The sequence below is a fragment of the Egretta garzetta genome, unplaced genomic scaffold (genome assembly GCF_000687185.1).
Source record: "Egretta garzetta isolate BGI_Z169 unplaced genomic scaffold, ASM68718v1 scaffold524, whole genome shotgun sequence".
Lineage (NCBI taxonomy): Eukaryota > Metazoa > Chordata > Aves > Pelecaniformes > Ardeidae > Egretta > Egretta garzetta.
In genome coordinates, this window is record NW_009259336.1 from 1,261,997 (window position 1) to 1,278,615 (window position 16,619).

The 16,619-nt window shown below is 41.6% G+C and overlaps 1 protein-coding gene across 2 annotated transcripts in view; it reads right to left on the bottom strand.

Moving 5' to 3' along the window:
* KLF12 (Kruppel like factor 12) overlaps nt 1-16,619 on the bottom strand; it is a 174,229-nt gene that overhangs the window by 87,807 nt on the left and 69,803 nt on the right. For both annotated transcript variants that reach the window (XM_035892375.1, XM_035892374.1), the window contains exon 3: nt 40-586. In XM_035892375.1, coding sequence (XP_035748268.1) covers nt 40-586 — 547 coding nt within the window. The remainder of the gene's footprint in view (nt 1-39; nt 587-16,619) is intronic.

Below are 16,619 nucleotides of genomic sequence, written 5' to 3' on the forward strand. Positions count from 1 at the left end.
TAGAGATACCACAGATGCACAAAACTGGTTCCACCTTACCTTTGACGTGGCTTCTCCCATCCTCCAACAGTGGTACTACTATAGTGTTGTTCATATTCCCAGGTGATCTCACAGCTGTATAGACAACAGGTACCGACTGTACCACCACGGGGATACGGTGCACATGACTCATTTTGTTGGACTGCAAGTTCATGGGGCTTGAAGGTGGTACTGGATGGATAATGTGCAAAAACTGCTGGCCTCCAACACCAGACGCAGAGGCCACAAGAGGACCTGGAGTTAATACTGATGGTACAGATGCCGCTGAGGATACTGATGTTATTACTGTGGGTGATGAAGCTGGCCGACTAGAAGAAGAAGAAGTAGAAGTAGAAGAAGGGGAGGAGGCTGATGCTGTCATGGAAACGGGTGAAGATGAAGCTGTTGTAGGGGACGACCTGGCTTTGTTTATTGACAAGTCCACTGGTTCAGTCTGTGTTTGGAAATGGTCTGTAGATAATGAATCCTCCACGGGGTCTGCCTTCATGTTGTTTAGTAACAAGGGTACAGCTTCCATATCTGGGTAGTTGTGGACGTTTGGAGACTGCTGAGGAAAGACAAAGGGACATAGTTACATATATGGCTAAAGATGACTTGCACACCAAATTGCTAATGCACATCACACAACTAGGTCATGAGAGCCACAGGATTTGTTTCCTTTTCTTGCGTCAGCTCATAATTTTGAAGGACAAGTCATGCCAGAAAAGCACAAAAAGCACAGAAACGTTCAGTTTGAACAGAATATTTAAAAAAAGTTCTACTCCCATTTCTTAGAAGGTGGCAGGATTAACTGTACAAAATCAGCCTGTTTCTTTCCACTATGCAAAGTCATCATTGACAAAAATTTTAGTATCTCCACAGGTAGCCACTATTTATATTCATGGGACTTCTCTTCCCAACATCTAACTTTAAGCTACAGCGTCGCTCTCTCGTGTCATCTCCAACAGACATGAAGAAAAACGGGTCACCGCCATTTTTCAAACAACTTTCTGCATGCTTGAAGACTGTAATTTCCCCCTACTTGTCTACCTTCTTCTAGACTAGGCAGACTTTGCTGCTTCTTTCTGTCATAAGTCACCTTTAAAAGAACAAGCCTTAGCACTCTTGTTTGCTCTTTGCAGTGATTTTTCTAGTTTTGTCCACATCACTTTTCAGAAGGTGATGCCTTAGGCTAAACACAGTCCTTCAGTTCAATGTTTGACTTTTTGCATTCTGCATGGTTACTGATAATGAAGTTACAGGTCAGTACAGAGCCCCACGTTTGTATGGTTGTCCTGTTACGGGCAGCAACGGCTACAGCAATTCGCTATTCCAAACTAGCACATTAGCTAGCCTTCCCCATTGCTGTATTTTTTTTTAATTTTATTTTTCCATACTAATTAATAACATTTTTCCTGACTTTGCAAAGTAATTTTATCTTCAGACCAACTCTTTCAAAGCTGGTTGGTCTAAATTTCTTCTAGACTGGTGCCATCTGCTATTTTTATAGTTTTATTCCTTATTTCCATCATCAAAGAGGTTAATAGAATTTTTGAATAATGCGAGGCCAAAGATAGTTCCCTGGAGAAGCTCATTTGATATATCTTTCCTTTTTGACAGCACATCATTAATAACTACTCTTTAAAAATGTTTTTTCAAGTAATTTTCAATAGGCAGAGCAAGGAAGGCAATGCCCATCGATAACCCGGTAGTAAGACAAAGCACAGCTCTCGGCTCCTCAGCCAAGCACCTCCATGGCACTGCACAGCAGCAGAGCTTCTCTACAGGCACACCCCCCCTCCCCCCCCGTTATGTGCTGCAACATGGAAAACCAACCTCAGTAAAACAACATTTGCCAAGCTACTTCAACCCTCACTTGACCCAAAGCAATTATTCAATACACAGATGTAACAAGCAATCATTTATGGTACCTAAGCAGCTCTAAATGTATTCTCTCGATCTCTAGTTTATAGTATTTACTAAGTATCTAAAAATATGAAGTCAGAAATATTTAAGCCACAAATATTTTTGTTCATCTACTCTAAATAAGCTAACAATCAAGCAAGCTGTGAATTCACTTTGGGATTTTTAGAATCAACTATGTTAAATATTTTCATGGAGAACCCTCCTGGTTTTGAGTCAGAGCCAAATTTCATCACAGAATGGAATTCTATTGCAAAAGGAAAATAGAAACACTAATATTAAAAATTGCAATAACAGCCTAAGTAGATATTATCCCTGGCACGCTGAAAGATGAGATGTTCTAGTAGATCCCATCTATTCAGCTGATTTAGACTGGTTCTTGGATCTGACATTTTCCCCCATTTGAAAGCAAGAACATCTCCGGTACAGTGAGTCTCTTCCTCTATTCATACACAAATCAACTTAAAACAAAGGGACCCCAATTCATCCGGCCCCTGGACCCTGCTGTTCTGCTGTAATACAATTAACAAAAGAAAAAAAATCCCTTTATAAAGGCATAACCAGCTACGAGTGACAAGGTTACAAAAACCTCTTCCTCGAGAAGGCAAAACCAGCAGTAATTGCCCAGTGACAACTCCTGGTAACTCCCTCTGAAACGCCTTAGCCGGGCTATCGTGAGTCATGAGATTCTGCATTAGGCATACCATACGTGCCACGATAAGACAGAACCATAAACACACACGGCACAAGCAGTTCATTTGTCAAATCTTGACAAGTCTTACATCTGCAATGAGCAAACGCACTGGTTCTGCTGAACTGGTGGTAGAGTGAAGGCCAAGGTGGAGAAGGACATCCAGCACCGGCTACACCCAAATCTTCGTAAGGCCATAGGCAACATCTTCTATCTTAGATGTTTGAGAGAAGGGGGATAAAATGGGATCAACTCACGTACAAGGGAGATGAGGGATCCCCCTGTGCACATGGCTGGGCAAGGGTCATCTAGAAGCAGTGCGGATCACCAGCTCCATCCACAGGGCAGATAAATGTGCCACGGAGGAAGTCCTCTATGTTGACATACTTCCAGGCTGCCCCTGGGTGCCAGATGCAGATTTCAGGTTGACCCAACGCCGCCTGCCTCAACAGCACAACTTGTTACTCTGTGAGCGGAAGGATGGACTACCCTGCTGCTGCCATCCTCCGTTGCTCTTCAGAGCACCCTGGAACGCTCTGAGGGTACCGGGGACTTGACATACCCGATGCATGCACGTCAGACTGCTCCCAGGAGTCTTCTGACTTCTGGAATGCTTCTGAGACTGGACACAAGGGATCCACAGGGACTTCGAAAGCAGTCCATCACCAAACTGAGTGCGGTCTGCCCCGAAGTCTCTCCTGCCTTTGCAGCAAGCAGCACCAGGTCCCTTACAGGAAGAGTAAGGAAGAACCCCAAACCCTTATGTAGCTGATGCCACACAAAGTGCTTGTTCCACAGATAGAGTCAATTGTCATTGAGACAAAGCACAGGTCACGACTTGGGGATTTTTCTAGACTGTACTAAGAACAGGCCTTTGTTTTACTACAGTAATTACACCTAGCCTTTTGGGAATAAAAAAAAAAAAAAAAGGAAAAAAGTATCATGTAACTGCAGTCTATCATACAAATCACTCTCTCTTAATAGCTTTTCTGCATTTCCTTTTGGACTGTACATTCCTTACATTGCATCTACCTTTCAGTGAGTACCCTCCTCTTGTCCAGAGCTGCTGGAGGGGCCATGCAGTCCCTATGTACTATGGTAATACAGTTGTTGTTATTACTTGAGTCTTCAGTACTGAAACTAAACTTGAAACCTTTACAATCCCTTTGTTAATTTCTCCAAATGGGATGAAAATGGGTATGGACTTCAGTGACCTCCTTTCCCTGCCAAACCTCTAAGACCAAGAATGCCCTTTCTTTGGTATATTCATGCTGTGACTGATGTCAGTCGACGTTACAAAAGACAGCAGGATCCTTATCAAAACAGGTTTGTACATCCCGTACTTAAGATAAAAATTGTAAACAAGTGTTATATTTTGTTCTGGTGGTGGTGAACAAAGAGATCTACCCCAACCACTCACGCTCCTATGGGTGGTATAGATGCTTCTCCATGATCTCATATTTCATCTAGGCTGCCAAAGCTCTATTTAAACTATATTTGAATCAAAACTTTGAACATTAAATTATCATTATTTTCTGAAAATTGATGGTATACCAAACCTTTCCCAATGATGATGACTATTGCAGAATTAAGAACTACTGATGAAGAATATCAATGAAGCCAAAAGGATGTCTGAATTCTCAGCACACTATTTGTTAGCATCTCCCCAGAAAGTTGTTAATGAAGAATTAACTGTTCATTTCCCTAAATGATGAGTGTTGCCGTTATTTTTATTTAACAGAACCACATCTTTTCTAATTGAGAGGATCACAACACTGTGGCTGGGATATTCCGAGGTATACCTTCAGCCATTCTGTCAGCTCATAAAGTCAACTGGATGAAAACCAAATGTGTTTTTTCTCCTGTCTCTCTATGCCTGCCTTTACACCCTCATCTATTAAACTGGGCTTCTCGTGGTGGTGTGGGCTCAGCTAAATGCTAGTTTGGGCGTCTGAAACAGGTTTTCCCCGTCTGGCTCCCAAAAGTGTCTGTGGTGGTTTTGCAAACTTCGTTTTGGCTTTAGGGGTCTAAATTCTGTTGAGAGTTTGGCAGCTTCCAGAGCGTTTGGTGGGTTAGCAAGGGTTCAGCCTGAGGTCCCTGTAACCCAGTGGGCTGCCTTGGATGCCAGCCCAGACTGTGGGAGTACAACATGAAGGGGTACAGCTCCACGTGGCTTCTCTCATCTCGCTGCTCCTGCCTGCTGGTACAAAGGAGAGGGGCAGCTTCAGCCCTGCCTCCAGCTGGGACTGGGAGGCAAATCTCAGCAATGCCTCTCTGCAACACCACCGTCACATCTTTAGGCTGTTCACCATCCACTCAAATCAAGGCTGAAACAGAACTGGAAGGCAGGTTAGGATGGCTCCCTGCTAGAAAAGGCTTTTTAATAAAGCTGCAGCCTCTACTAGTCAGTGCTCTTGGCTCATGCTTTTTTGTGCCTGCCCTTTAAAGCTGTACACCAATATTCTCTGCAGTGCTCTGTTTCATTAGGTCGCTGTTAATGAACGCCGCCAGGAACATAACACGTGATTCCCCTATTCACAAAGCTTTTTTTGGCTGTGTAAAAAAGCGTTCCTTACTGCTTGTTTCCCCAACTATTACGGAAAAACAAGACAGACAGCCACACAACCAGCCGCAAGACCCTGGGTGAAGCATGGCGAAGTTATGGCTGCTAATGCGTTATCTGCTGGATGGCCATCCTTTCCTGCACAGTCCTACTTCATCTGCCTTCCAGCCCCCCGAACTCCACCTCCTCCTAACTTACTTTAGGGTAAATTTTGCAACAGCCCCTTTCCACTCTCTTATTCTACTCATGGCAATCTTCTCTGTGTACCAGCATCGTCTCCCAGACATAACCAAGCCACAAAGAGCTCATAGTTTCCACGTAGCTGAGGTCAAAACCAGTGAAAAAGCAAAGATCATTTTGTTTGCAGCAACTCATCCCGATGCCTTGCAGTTCATCAACTTCCCAGGGTATTAAGCTTCAGTGAGCCTTTCTGCCTCTGTGGAGTTTTACCGCTCCCACACAACAGAGTTTACAAACCTCCAACAATCAGTTGTCAGCTTTTAAAAGTGTTCTTCCTTTCTAGCAGCAATCTCCCAAGGTCAAACAATTTGTAAGAAAGCACACCAAAAAAGCGACGTGTCCTTGATGACGGAAATCGAACAGGCTAAATTTAGCATTTATAAAATAAGCTGGCTTTGAGGACAGGAAGTTAAAAAATAACTTGCTAAACGTTTAACTCTTCAGTCAAATCACATAAGCCCCCTTCGTGGTTGTCGCTGTGCTGCCCAACCTCATTCTGCTCTGGCAGGAGAAATTTCAGGCAGGATGATTTTGTTTTGTCAGAGTTAAAGAAGAATGTGATGAGAAAAATCATACCCCTTTTGAAATGCTACCCACACTTTTAACCACGTCATTGCCACTGCTATACCAAAATGCCGAGGCTCAGTGCCGCAGGCATGCAGTCCTCTGGGCAGGCAGTGCAGAACGGCACCCAGCTAAAGCACCTTTCAGCTCTGATCATCATGCTTGGAGGGTGAAATCTAAATATAACCAGGAATATTCTGCAGGTTTACAGATTTTCTAACACTTCACAGTAAAAGAAACACGTGCTAGGTTGAAAATGACAAAAAGGACTTGCTCTAGCAGAAGTAATTTTGCTTTTGCACAGCACATAGATGTGCTTACAACCCTAATGCCATTAGCAGGTGGATTGGGTTTAGGATATGGTGTGTTCATCTTCAGTATACAATTTGGTTTTTATCATTAGAATGGAATATTTTCCTCATCTGTCCTGTAGATAAGGGTAGAAAGCTCATCCCCTCGACAGCACAATTCTGCAGGTGCTTGCCACGAAGCATATCTGCCTGTATAGGTTTTGTCCCATCACACTCCAGTTAGGCACTTGCAGAATATAAAAGGTTGGCACAGGGCTAGCTTGGGTAAGTAGCCGCTTGGGCACTTCAAAGAGCCCTGTAAGTTTTGGCCCAAGTACCCAGCCCTTTACTCAGAGTCCTTTTTGTTTCACCTTGCTAATCTAGGAGTGAACTCTCTTTAAAATTACAGGAAGAGATGTTTTTGAAAACACCTTCCTGTCATCAGAAATTACATTCACAATGCTCACACGCTTCTGCCCAAAAATCGCCACTTCAGCCAAAGTGAAGAAAATACTCTAAGAAATGGGAGAAGTAATACAACCTGCAAAAAAAAAAAAAAGAGCTAAATGTCCTCTAGTTGAAATGCTCTGCTGTCCCCTTAAAGAGACATCCGAGACTCAACTATCATTATTTATCTGTACATGAGGGGTACACCAATACAGCAGTAACAGATGGCTGTATAAAATCAGAAGGGTGAGCACCTAGATAGCTAAGAACTAAAACTGAGAAAAATACAGAAAAATTCGCTTCTGCATGCAAAAGGACCAAGCGAACAGGCATTTGTGCCTTTTTGCTCAAGGCGGCCGCTGCAGGCTTTCCCAGGCTGACAGAACTGCTCAGCTCAGATTCGTTGGACAAATGCAGGAGGTCACACTGAAGAAGGCGGCAAAAGGCAAGGCAGCTGGATCTTTCTCCTTTTTTTTTTTTCTGGAAGCATAAATTAAAAAGTGGCTTATTGTCAGTTTTCCAGACACGGTTGCTCAGGATCAAGGTTAAATTTGTGTTCCAAGGAAGAAGAGAGATCCTCAAGAGACGGCACTCCCAAGTAAGGTTGAGTAAGACACAAAAAATCCCACTGAAGCTCTTCTAACAAGCATCAGTTGGCACCAAGAAAGACAGAGGGTAGAGTCCAGAAAGTATTAAAAAAAAAAGAGGTTCAATGAAAATGCTTTTAAACAAATTGGAATCGGTTCAACAGAAGAGACTGAGAGACACCCACTTTAAAGTACTCGTGATTCACTTAATGTATCATTATCTCTGCATAACACTTGGATGTTTGATTTCAAAGTGGATGTTTCCAACCCTCAAGGCCTAAAAATAAAATTTCTGTTCTCTTTGTGAGTCTGAAGAGGCAAAAGAAACTCAGCACATGCTATGAGGCGCAGGTGGCTCTGGTTAGCAGACTGTTGCTAAATGTGTAGAACCTACAGAAGGTGCCCCAAAAATAAAACAAAATTAACTAAGAGCTGGGGAGACCAAATTCAAACCAACCATTCATACAAAGACAAGCAAAATTCAAGCTCCAAGGCTGTAGAAATTATCCTTTAACTTTTCCTGAACAGTTACACTACGGTGTTATTCCAGAACTACTTCAACAGTAAAAAAGCACCACGTGCTGCAATCTCTAGTAACAGCTCTAACTAGGACCCAGGAAATGTGCTTCAAAATGAAAGGAGATCCCTACGCAAACAGCATTAGTTTTTAAACATGTTTAACAATGAACACAAACACAGCTAGTGTGAAACAACTTATTTTTAAATAATACATTTGCAAAGACAGAGTAAGCATTAAGGTTATTTGGCATCTAACACTCCTATCCCAAAACTGACACGTTTACCAAAGGGTTCCTCCAACCGCACAGAAGGAGAACAAGTGATTACAAACTTCTACAGCCCAATAAACTAATCAGCCCCCATACTATCTGGTACATTAAATGTAAAAATGATACATTTCTTAAACATGAGGCCAAATTCTCAGTAACTCAAACTCCACATGGGCCTGCCGTGATTTTTTCGAAAAGCAACAACCCCCTTGATCCCTAAATCATTAACACATTCAGAAAACTAGCTGTTCAGCATAAATGTATTATTTGTATTTGAGCAGTGTTACTAGAATACTCTATTAAAGGAAGAATCTGTTGAAAGAAACTAATCTATGCCCACCACTATGACACAACTCTTCAAGAGAAATGAGTCTAAAAGGTGTGGAACAACAGTACTGTAAAACGCTGCTTGCAGTATTATTTGCTTAAGCACATAAAGAATTCTGATAATATATTTGTATTCCTTGTACTAATCCATATTAATTTGAGAATAATTTCTGAACAAATGGCAGATCCCTAAATAATTGTTAAACAGGAGGTAAAATACCATGAAAAAGTATCTTATTGCCCCCAATTTGGAATTATTCTTGGGATCTAAAAAAATGTTAGTTTGTAAAATCCCAGACAACAAGAATTTTGCATATCCACTTAGCAGCACTCCTCGTAAATTTTTCCCTCATGCTTTTGGGGTAATTCTTCCCCTTTTTAATTTCATAGAATCATAGAATAACAGAATTATGAAGTCATTCAGGTTGGAAAAGACCTTTAAGATCATCACATCCAGCCGTTAACCTAACCCTGCCATCCCACCACTAAACCCTGTCCCTAAGCACCTCGTCTACCTGTCTTTTAAATACCTCCAGGGATGGGGACTCGACCACTTCCCTGACCAGCCCGTTCCAATGCTTAACAATGCTTTTGGTGAAGAAATTTTTCCTAATGTCCAATCTAAATCTGCCCTGGCACAACTTCAGGCCATTTCCTCTCGTCCTACCACTTGTTACCTGGGAGAAGAGACCAACACCCACCTCACTACAACCTCCTTTCAGGTAGTTATAGAGGGCGATAAGGTTTCCCCTTAGTTCTTTATTTTCTCTAGTCCAGAATGTTTCCAGAATGTTTCCATTTAGTTTATCCAAAAGCTATGCACTGAAGAGTTCTATGAGTTACGTGACACTACTTGAGTTAATAAATTTGAGTCCTTGATGATAACACTAGAAAATATTAAGAAAAATTGTATTAGACATACACTGGGATTTTAAAATTAATTTGGTTTTGTCAATTTAGACTGGATACTTAGCCTAAAATGGAAAACATCAGGAACTTTCCACAAGTACCTACACCAAGCAGGTTTGCTGATGGAGGGGTCCATCAAACTAGCAAGGCTTAGTGAAGGCAATTTTTAAAAAAAAATACTCAGTAACCTTTACATTTCTAGTTGAAAGTATTCAAATTACATTCTAAGATTTATTTCTAGCTAACATGGAAGCATTCAACGTTTCCACACAAGCCAACTTGCACTGAAAAACAATGAAAGCCTGAAGAAGAATTTGCAGCCAACAGTTTGCTGAAGATCCACAAGTTAAAATTTTGATGTTAAGATTTGGTAAACATTTTCTTACTCTGCACATCATCACAGAATATTCATAAATGTATTAGCAAAAAAGGACTATGACAAATAATGCATGAAACTATTATTTATACCTTTTAACCACCTGCAAGCTGTTGCCAAGCTCCAGGCAAAACTCAGCCATGTCCCCACCAGCCTTGGGGCTCAGCACTCCCAAACTGATCTTGCACTTCCAAGTCTTTCCTCCTTGGATGAGCAGTGACAGATACTGCAAGAGGACTCTGTGCACCCAGTAAATACAACTGGAGTGAAGAAGACATAGAAGACTGGGCAGTTAATTCTTTTCAATTGTTCCTCATTACACAGTCTTGCTTGCATGTCCTCTGAGGTATGAAGATACCCATGAACTACTTCAACAATTCTACAGCTATCTGATAAATACATCAGGAGTGGTGGTGGTGGTGGTGGAGGTGCCTTGCTTCAAATTCACATCTAGTATGTTATCCGTACACTGCAACTGGGTTTCTCTCTCTCTCTCATCTTCACTCCCACCAGAAGGATTCATTTTCCTAAATGAACCTCCCTCTTGTGTTTACCGCCCTTCAAGCTGAAGTTTAAGTTCATTTTGTTCTTCTGATCTCCCAATTGAGATTGCATCTCCATTTCGACACACTTTTCTTTACTAAAATAAATACATTGAGTACAACTAACTGTAGTTAGGTCTGACTGAAATTAAGCTTTTCAGTGGTTTGGGGAGAGAAAAAAGAAGTTAATTTCAGAGAGAAAATGTTCAAATAAGTTTTTACTAAAAATAGCACTGTTCCTCCAACAGACTTCCAAGATACCCACCCCAGAACTGGCTGTCTGTCCTAGTAAAACAAACATGGCTTGTACTGTCCGCTGGCACTGAGGGTCCATGGCCTGAATTTTGAATTTGTATAGCCAAATCCTCTCATACTCCAAGCCCAGGTGGCTCCACCCCAGGCTTGTTAAACTCAACACGACAATCTCACCTCTAACCCATTTCCTCTCGTCCTACCACTTGTTACCTGGGAGAAGAGACCAACACCCACCTCACTACAACCTCCTTTCAGGTAGTTATAGAGGGCGATAAGGTTTCCCCTTAGTTCTTTATTTTCTCTAGTCCAGAATGTTTCCATTTAGTTTATCCAAAAGCTATGCACTGAAGAGTTCTATGAGTTACGTGACACTACTTGAGTTAATAAATTTGAGTCCTTGATGATAACACTAGAAAATATTAAGAAAAATTGTATTAGACATACACTGGGATTTTAAAATTAATTTGGTTTTGTCAATTTAGACTGGATAATTTGCACTGAAGAGTTCTATGAGTTACGTGACACTACTTGAGTTAATAAATTTGAGTCCTTGATGATAACACTAGAAAATATTAAGAAAAATTGTATTAGACATACACTGGGATTTTAAAATTAATTTGGTTTTGTCAATTTAGACTGGATACTTAGCCTAAAATGGAAAACATCAGGAACTTTCCACAAGTACCTACACCAAGCAGGTTTGCTGATGGAGGGGTCCATCAAACTAGCAAGGCTTAGTGAAGGCAATTTTTAAAAAAAAATACTCAGTAACCTTTACATTTCTAGTTGAAAGTATTCAAATTACATTCTAAGATTTATTTCTAGCTAACATGGAAGCATTCAACGTTTCCACACAAGCCAACTTGCACTGAAAAACAATGAAAGCCTGAAGAAGAATTTGCAGCCAACAGTTTGCTGAAGATCCACAAGTTAAAATTTTGATGTTAAGATTTGGTAAACATTTTCTTACTCTGCACATCATCACAGAATATTCATAAATGTATTAGCAAAAAAGGACTATGACAAATAATGCATGAAACTATTATTTATACCTTTTAACCACCTGCAAGCTGTTGCCAAGCTCCAGGCAAAACTCAGCCATGTCCCCACCAGCCTTGGGGCTCAGCACTCCCAAACTGATCTTGCACTTCCAAGTCTTTCCTCCTTGGATGAGCAGTGACAGATACTGCAAGAGGACTCTGTGCACCCAGTAAATACAACTGGAGTGAAGAAGACATAGAAGACTGGGCAGTTAATTCTTTTCAATTGTTCCTCATTACACAGTCTTGCTTGCATGTCCTCTGAGGTATGAAGATACCCATGAACTACTTCAACAATTCTACAGCTATCTGATAAATACATCAGGAGTGGTGGTGGTGGTGGTGGAGGTGCCTTGCTTCAAATTCACATCTAGTATGTTATCCGTACGCTGCAACTGGGTTTCTCTCTCTCTCTCATCTTCACTCCCACCAGAAGGATTCATTTTCCTAAATGAACCTCCCTCTTGTGTTTACCGCCCTTCAAGCTGAAGTTTAAGTTCATTTTGTTCTTCTGATCTCCCAATTGAGATTGCATCTCCATTTCGACACACTTTTCTTTACTAAAATAAATACATTGAGTACAACTAACTGTAGTTAGGTCTGACTGAAATTAAGCTTTTCAGTGGTTTGGGGAGAGAAAAAAGAAGTTAATTTCAGAGAGAAAATGTTCAAATAAGTTTTTACTAAAAATAGCACTGTTCCTCCAACAGACTTCCAAGATACCCACCCCAGAACTGGCTGTCTGTCCTAGTAAAACAAACATGGCTTGTACTGTCCGCTGGCACTGAGGGTCCATGGCCTGAATTTTGAATTTGTATAGCCAAATCCTCTCATACTCCAAGCCCAGGTGGCTCCACCCCAGGCTTGTTAAACTCAACACGACAATCTCACCTCTAACCCCCTGAAGTCCTCCTCCTGCTTCCCATTGCCGCCCTTCCACTGGGACCAGGGCAGCACCGAGGAGGACATCAGCTGACCTCAAAGAAGGAAAAAGAGCCAAATTTGGGAGGAGAAGAATAACACTGGCTGGGAAAAAGTCCTACAGAGGCAGACAAAATGCAGAGATTGGGTCTGGCGCTGTGTGAGAGAGGAAATCGATAGCGAGTCCTGGCTGGGAAGGCTGAGATACCATCAGCAAAGAGACCAGAGCTCCAAGGGGTCATGTGAGGTGAGTCTGTGTATTAAGGAAATTAGGCATTTTAAATCCTAAGAAAGACATTAGTCACCTAATGTCACCTCAGATGCAGCTGGGAGGACTATGAGATGAAGATGAGGGTGGGAAGGAAGCGGTGCCCATAGCCCTGGGTGGTGGAGTTGGCTGGGCAGGCCACGGGGCTTGGCTGGATGTGAGGAAGAGCAACCCATCCCAGAGGACAGGAGACGGGTCAAGCTTTAAGTGACCAGACAAAGGGATTTGCGCCAAGTAAAGCAAAATGCCCTGCCAGCACCTGGCATGGGACCCAAAGTCGCTGAGGTTCACCATTCTTCTGCTGTCAGCAGATATCTCCGAAACCCGCTGGTGAAACATCCCGTTCCTCCGCAACACCCGTCCACAAAAAATGAAGACAAGGAGTGCGTATTGCAGTAATTGCCCACTACAGGGTCCGATCAAAGTTAGTGCAGACAGCCCTCTTCCTAACGCTGCCCAAAGGCAGATTGCTTCATCTTGCAGGCTTGCTAATGTTCTTTTCACACAGCTTTTGGGAAGGAAGGATCATGATGGCTATTTTTGACTTTTTCCCCCCAAAGTGAATGTGCTTTTATATAAACTGTGAATACGTATACTTGGAAAATTATTTTTTAATGCCTCTGGAACGGATTTTTATTCAACTCACTGACCTCGTATGTCACAGTACTTACTGTTACAGAAGAAAAGACCAAGAATAAAAACCTAACCCCCTCTCTGCACCTTTTCTGAGTCTTTATACGTATTACAAAAATTACAGGTAAAGGCTAAATAAGATAGGATACAGATTATGAGATGGACAACTTACTGACACCATAGATGGACCAGCAGAGAAACACTCAGGTACAGACCATTTAACACAGTGCTCTGGAGCCGACTGCAAAGACTTCCTTGTTCCAGTTCTTATCCTAAGGCAGTAATAACTGCCTTAGGGTGGTGAAACACTGGAACAGGTTGCCCAGAGAGGTAGGGTGGTGAAACACTGGAAGGGGTTGCCCAGAGGGGTAAGTGGAGGCCCCATCCCTGGAAACATTCAAGGCCAGGTTGGACGGGGCTCTGAGCAACCTGATCTAGTTAGCGGTGTCCCTGCTTCTGCAGGGGGGTTGGACTAGATGACCTCTAGGGGTCCCTTCCAGCCCCAAACATTCTATGATTCTATTCTACGATTCTACGAATAACCAGTTCCTGATAGCAAACTAAGAAGTCTCCAGAAATCTCCTTGAGATGGGGATAATAGAGACTACTTCCACTTTACAGAAGGGAAAATGTAGGGGGAGGATCTCAAAGAGTTTCTCCAGTACTACAATACCAAAGTTTAGAGTTACAACATTAGAGGTAAAACATGGTAATATGCAATAAAAAAATTAAATGCATTCTAACCATGAAGCCCTCTTTATACTATTTTATTCTTTCTGATTTTTAGAGGTACTGAATATAAATAGCACAGAACAAAACCTGTCATTATTCACATTTTCATGCTCTAAAGCCTGCAGTGTGTAGCTGTAACAACTCGCATTATTTCAAACTATCACATCTGAAATCTGAGACAACTGTACACACTCATGTTATTTCTTTATACCTTTAATCTTAAAAAAAATAACTATCAGCAACTGAACTAAAATGAACTCAAACTGATTATCTTTTAATAGCTAACAATATCAGAGTGATTTTTATTACACAGCAGAAGAAACGGGGTATTTACTTGTTTTTCTCAGAACAGAGTAACACGAAACTAATATGATCACTGCATTATTAGTTATGGATGACAGCTCTCTAAGTTTGTTCCAGAGGACTAATTGTTTTTAAACAGAGGAAACATCAATTTTCAAATAAGGTGTTCGTAACAGCATCTTAATAACTTTTCATTTCCTGAGCTTATATCAACTTTGGAATATATGACAGTCCCTAAAATTAAATTCTGCTAGAGACAAAATTGTTGGGTTTTGACAACAAGTAATACATATAAAATACCAGATTAGACACCTGAAGCTCAACTGTAGGTAAAACAATTCTCCTGAGCCCCCTTAAGAAATACATATTTTAATTTAATGGAAACTTCTTATATGCTCCCCATGGTGACAGGGGAAACAAGGCACAAACTATTTCTCCTGCTTGTCCAGAGAAAAAGTAGAAGAAATGGAAAAGGGGAAAATAACCTTTTTCTTTTGGTCCACTAATTATTTTTCAACAGAATGAAAAGTTTTATTTTATTTCCAAGCTCTTTAGAAGTTTCTGTTTTTAAAAAAAAAGGGGGGGGGGAGGGTAAATGTTGAAATGAACCATCATTAATGGTGCACATTGACCCGTTTAATATTGAGACAGTCAAAGAACACACATCAGTTATTTTTCTGATCTTTTTGTTATTTCTTTACTGATTATAACAAGCTAGTGAATTTGAAATCAATTCCCAAAAGTTTCTGGTTGACCTAAATCCCCTCTCCCTGCCTCCTCCCCACTCCTTTCCTTCATTAACAAAACATTTGGTACAAAGCTTACCCTTGGCTCTTTCACTAAGCCAAAGAATTTGGGCTCAGTTTGGATGCCCAGGCATACGAGAACTCCTGGTGTACGAAAAGGGCATGGAACTGGGGGACAGGCTCTGGCACCCTCATGGGGAGGTGCTGGCAGCAGCTGGGGTACACCAGCACACCTCGGGGGGCACAAGGTGACGATACTGGCAGCCGTGCAATTTGCTACCTATGCAAACCCCAGCAAAAGAAGCACATAAGAACCTCCTGCAAGCATGGGAAGCAGAAGAAAAAAGTTCATGCTTGGCTTCATGCTGGTAAAAAGGTTCTGTAATGCTTTATTTCATTTTTAATACAGAAACAAACACACTGCCCGCCGCATGATGTTGTGTAACATCCCAAGGACGGTGTTAGGGTAAGCGTTTGTCACACACACCCACATTAGATGCAACAGGACATCACACCTGGTATTGGCTATGGGCCTGATGTTTTGCCACATCATTTAAATCACTCCCCACATTTGAACCAAAATTATTGTTAAGGTCAAAGAAAGAGGGTCCTCAACTCCACGTGTCCATCAACTGACAATTTATTGTTGCATTTTACATGAATACACAGGCATATGGATTCATTTACTCAACACAGCCAAAGCTTATGTGCAGGATCCAAAGCTACCGAGCATTTCCAGAAGACTCACTGTTCAAGGAGCACCACTGTTTAAGATGTAAGAGTTGATCCCTGCACGTGTGCCGCTTTGCTGTCCTGACTCAGGAAGAAGACTCGAGTTGCATGCAAAACCTATGTGATAATTTAATTCAGGAGAGGTGCGTGAAGGAACTTTAAAAGGAGAAATTGAATCATTCTGGTTTTCCACTAACCATTGTTACCATGCACAGCCAAATTAAGATGAGCACACCAAATACATCATCTCTGAGTAGACATACTCAAGTTTATGCTTCTCCTGAGACACAGACACTATTACTCTTGTTGACACGTGGGTCTTATGTTTAACCTATTTTGCAGCACTAATTAGTACTGACAACTCTTAATATATTACAAATTAAGTAGGAGAATTCACACTTAGGTTTAGGGGTTTTTTCCCACTGAATTAAAAATCATAGAATCATAGAATGCTTTGGGTTGGAAGGGACCCCTAGAGGTCATCTAGTCCAACCCCCCTGCAGGAGCAGGGACACCGCTAACCAGATCAGGTTGCTTAGAGCCCCATCCAACCTGGCCTTGAATGTTTCCAGGGATGGGGCCTCCACTACCTCTCTGGGCAACCTGTTCCAGTGTTTCACCACCCTCATTGTAAAGAATTTCTTCCTTATATCCAGTCTAAAACTACCCTGGTTTATTTTAAATCCATTACCCCTTGTCCTGTCACAACCGGCCCTGCTAAAAA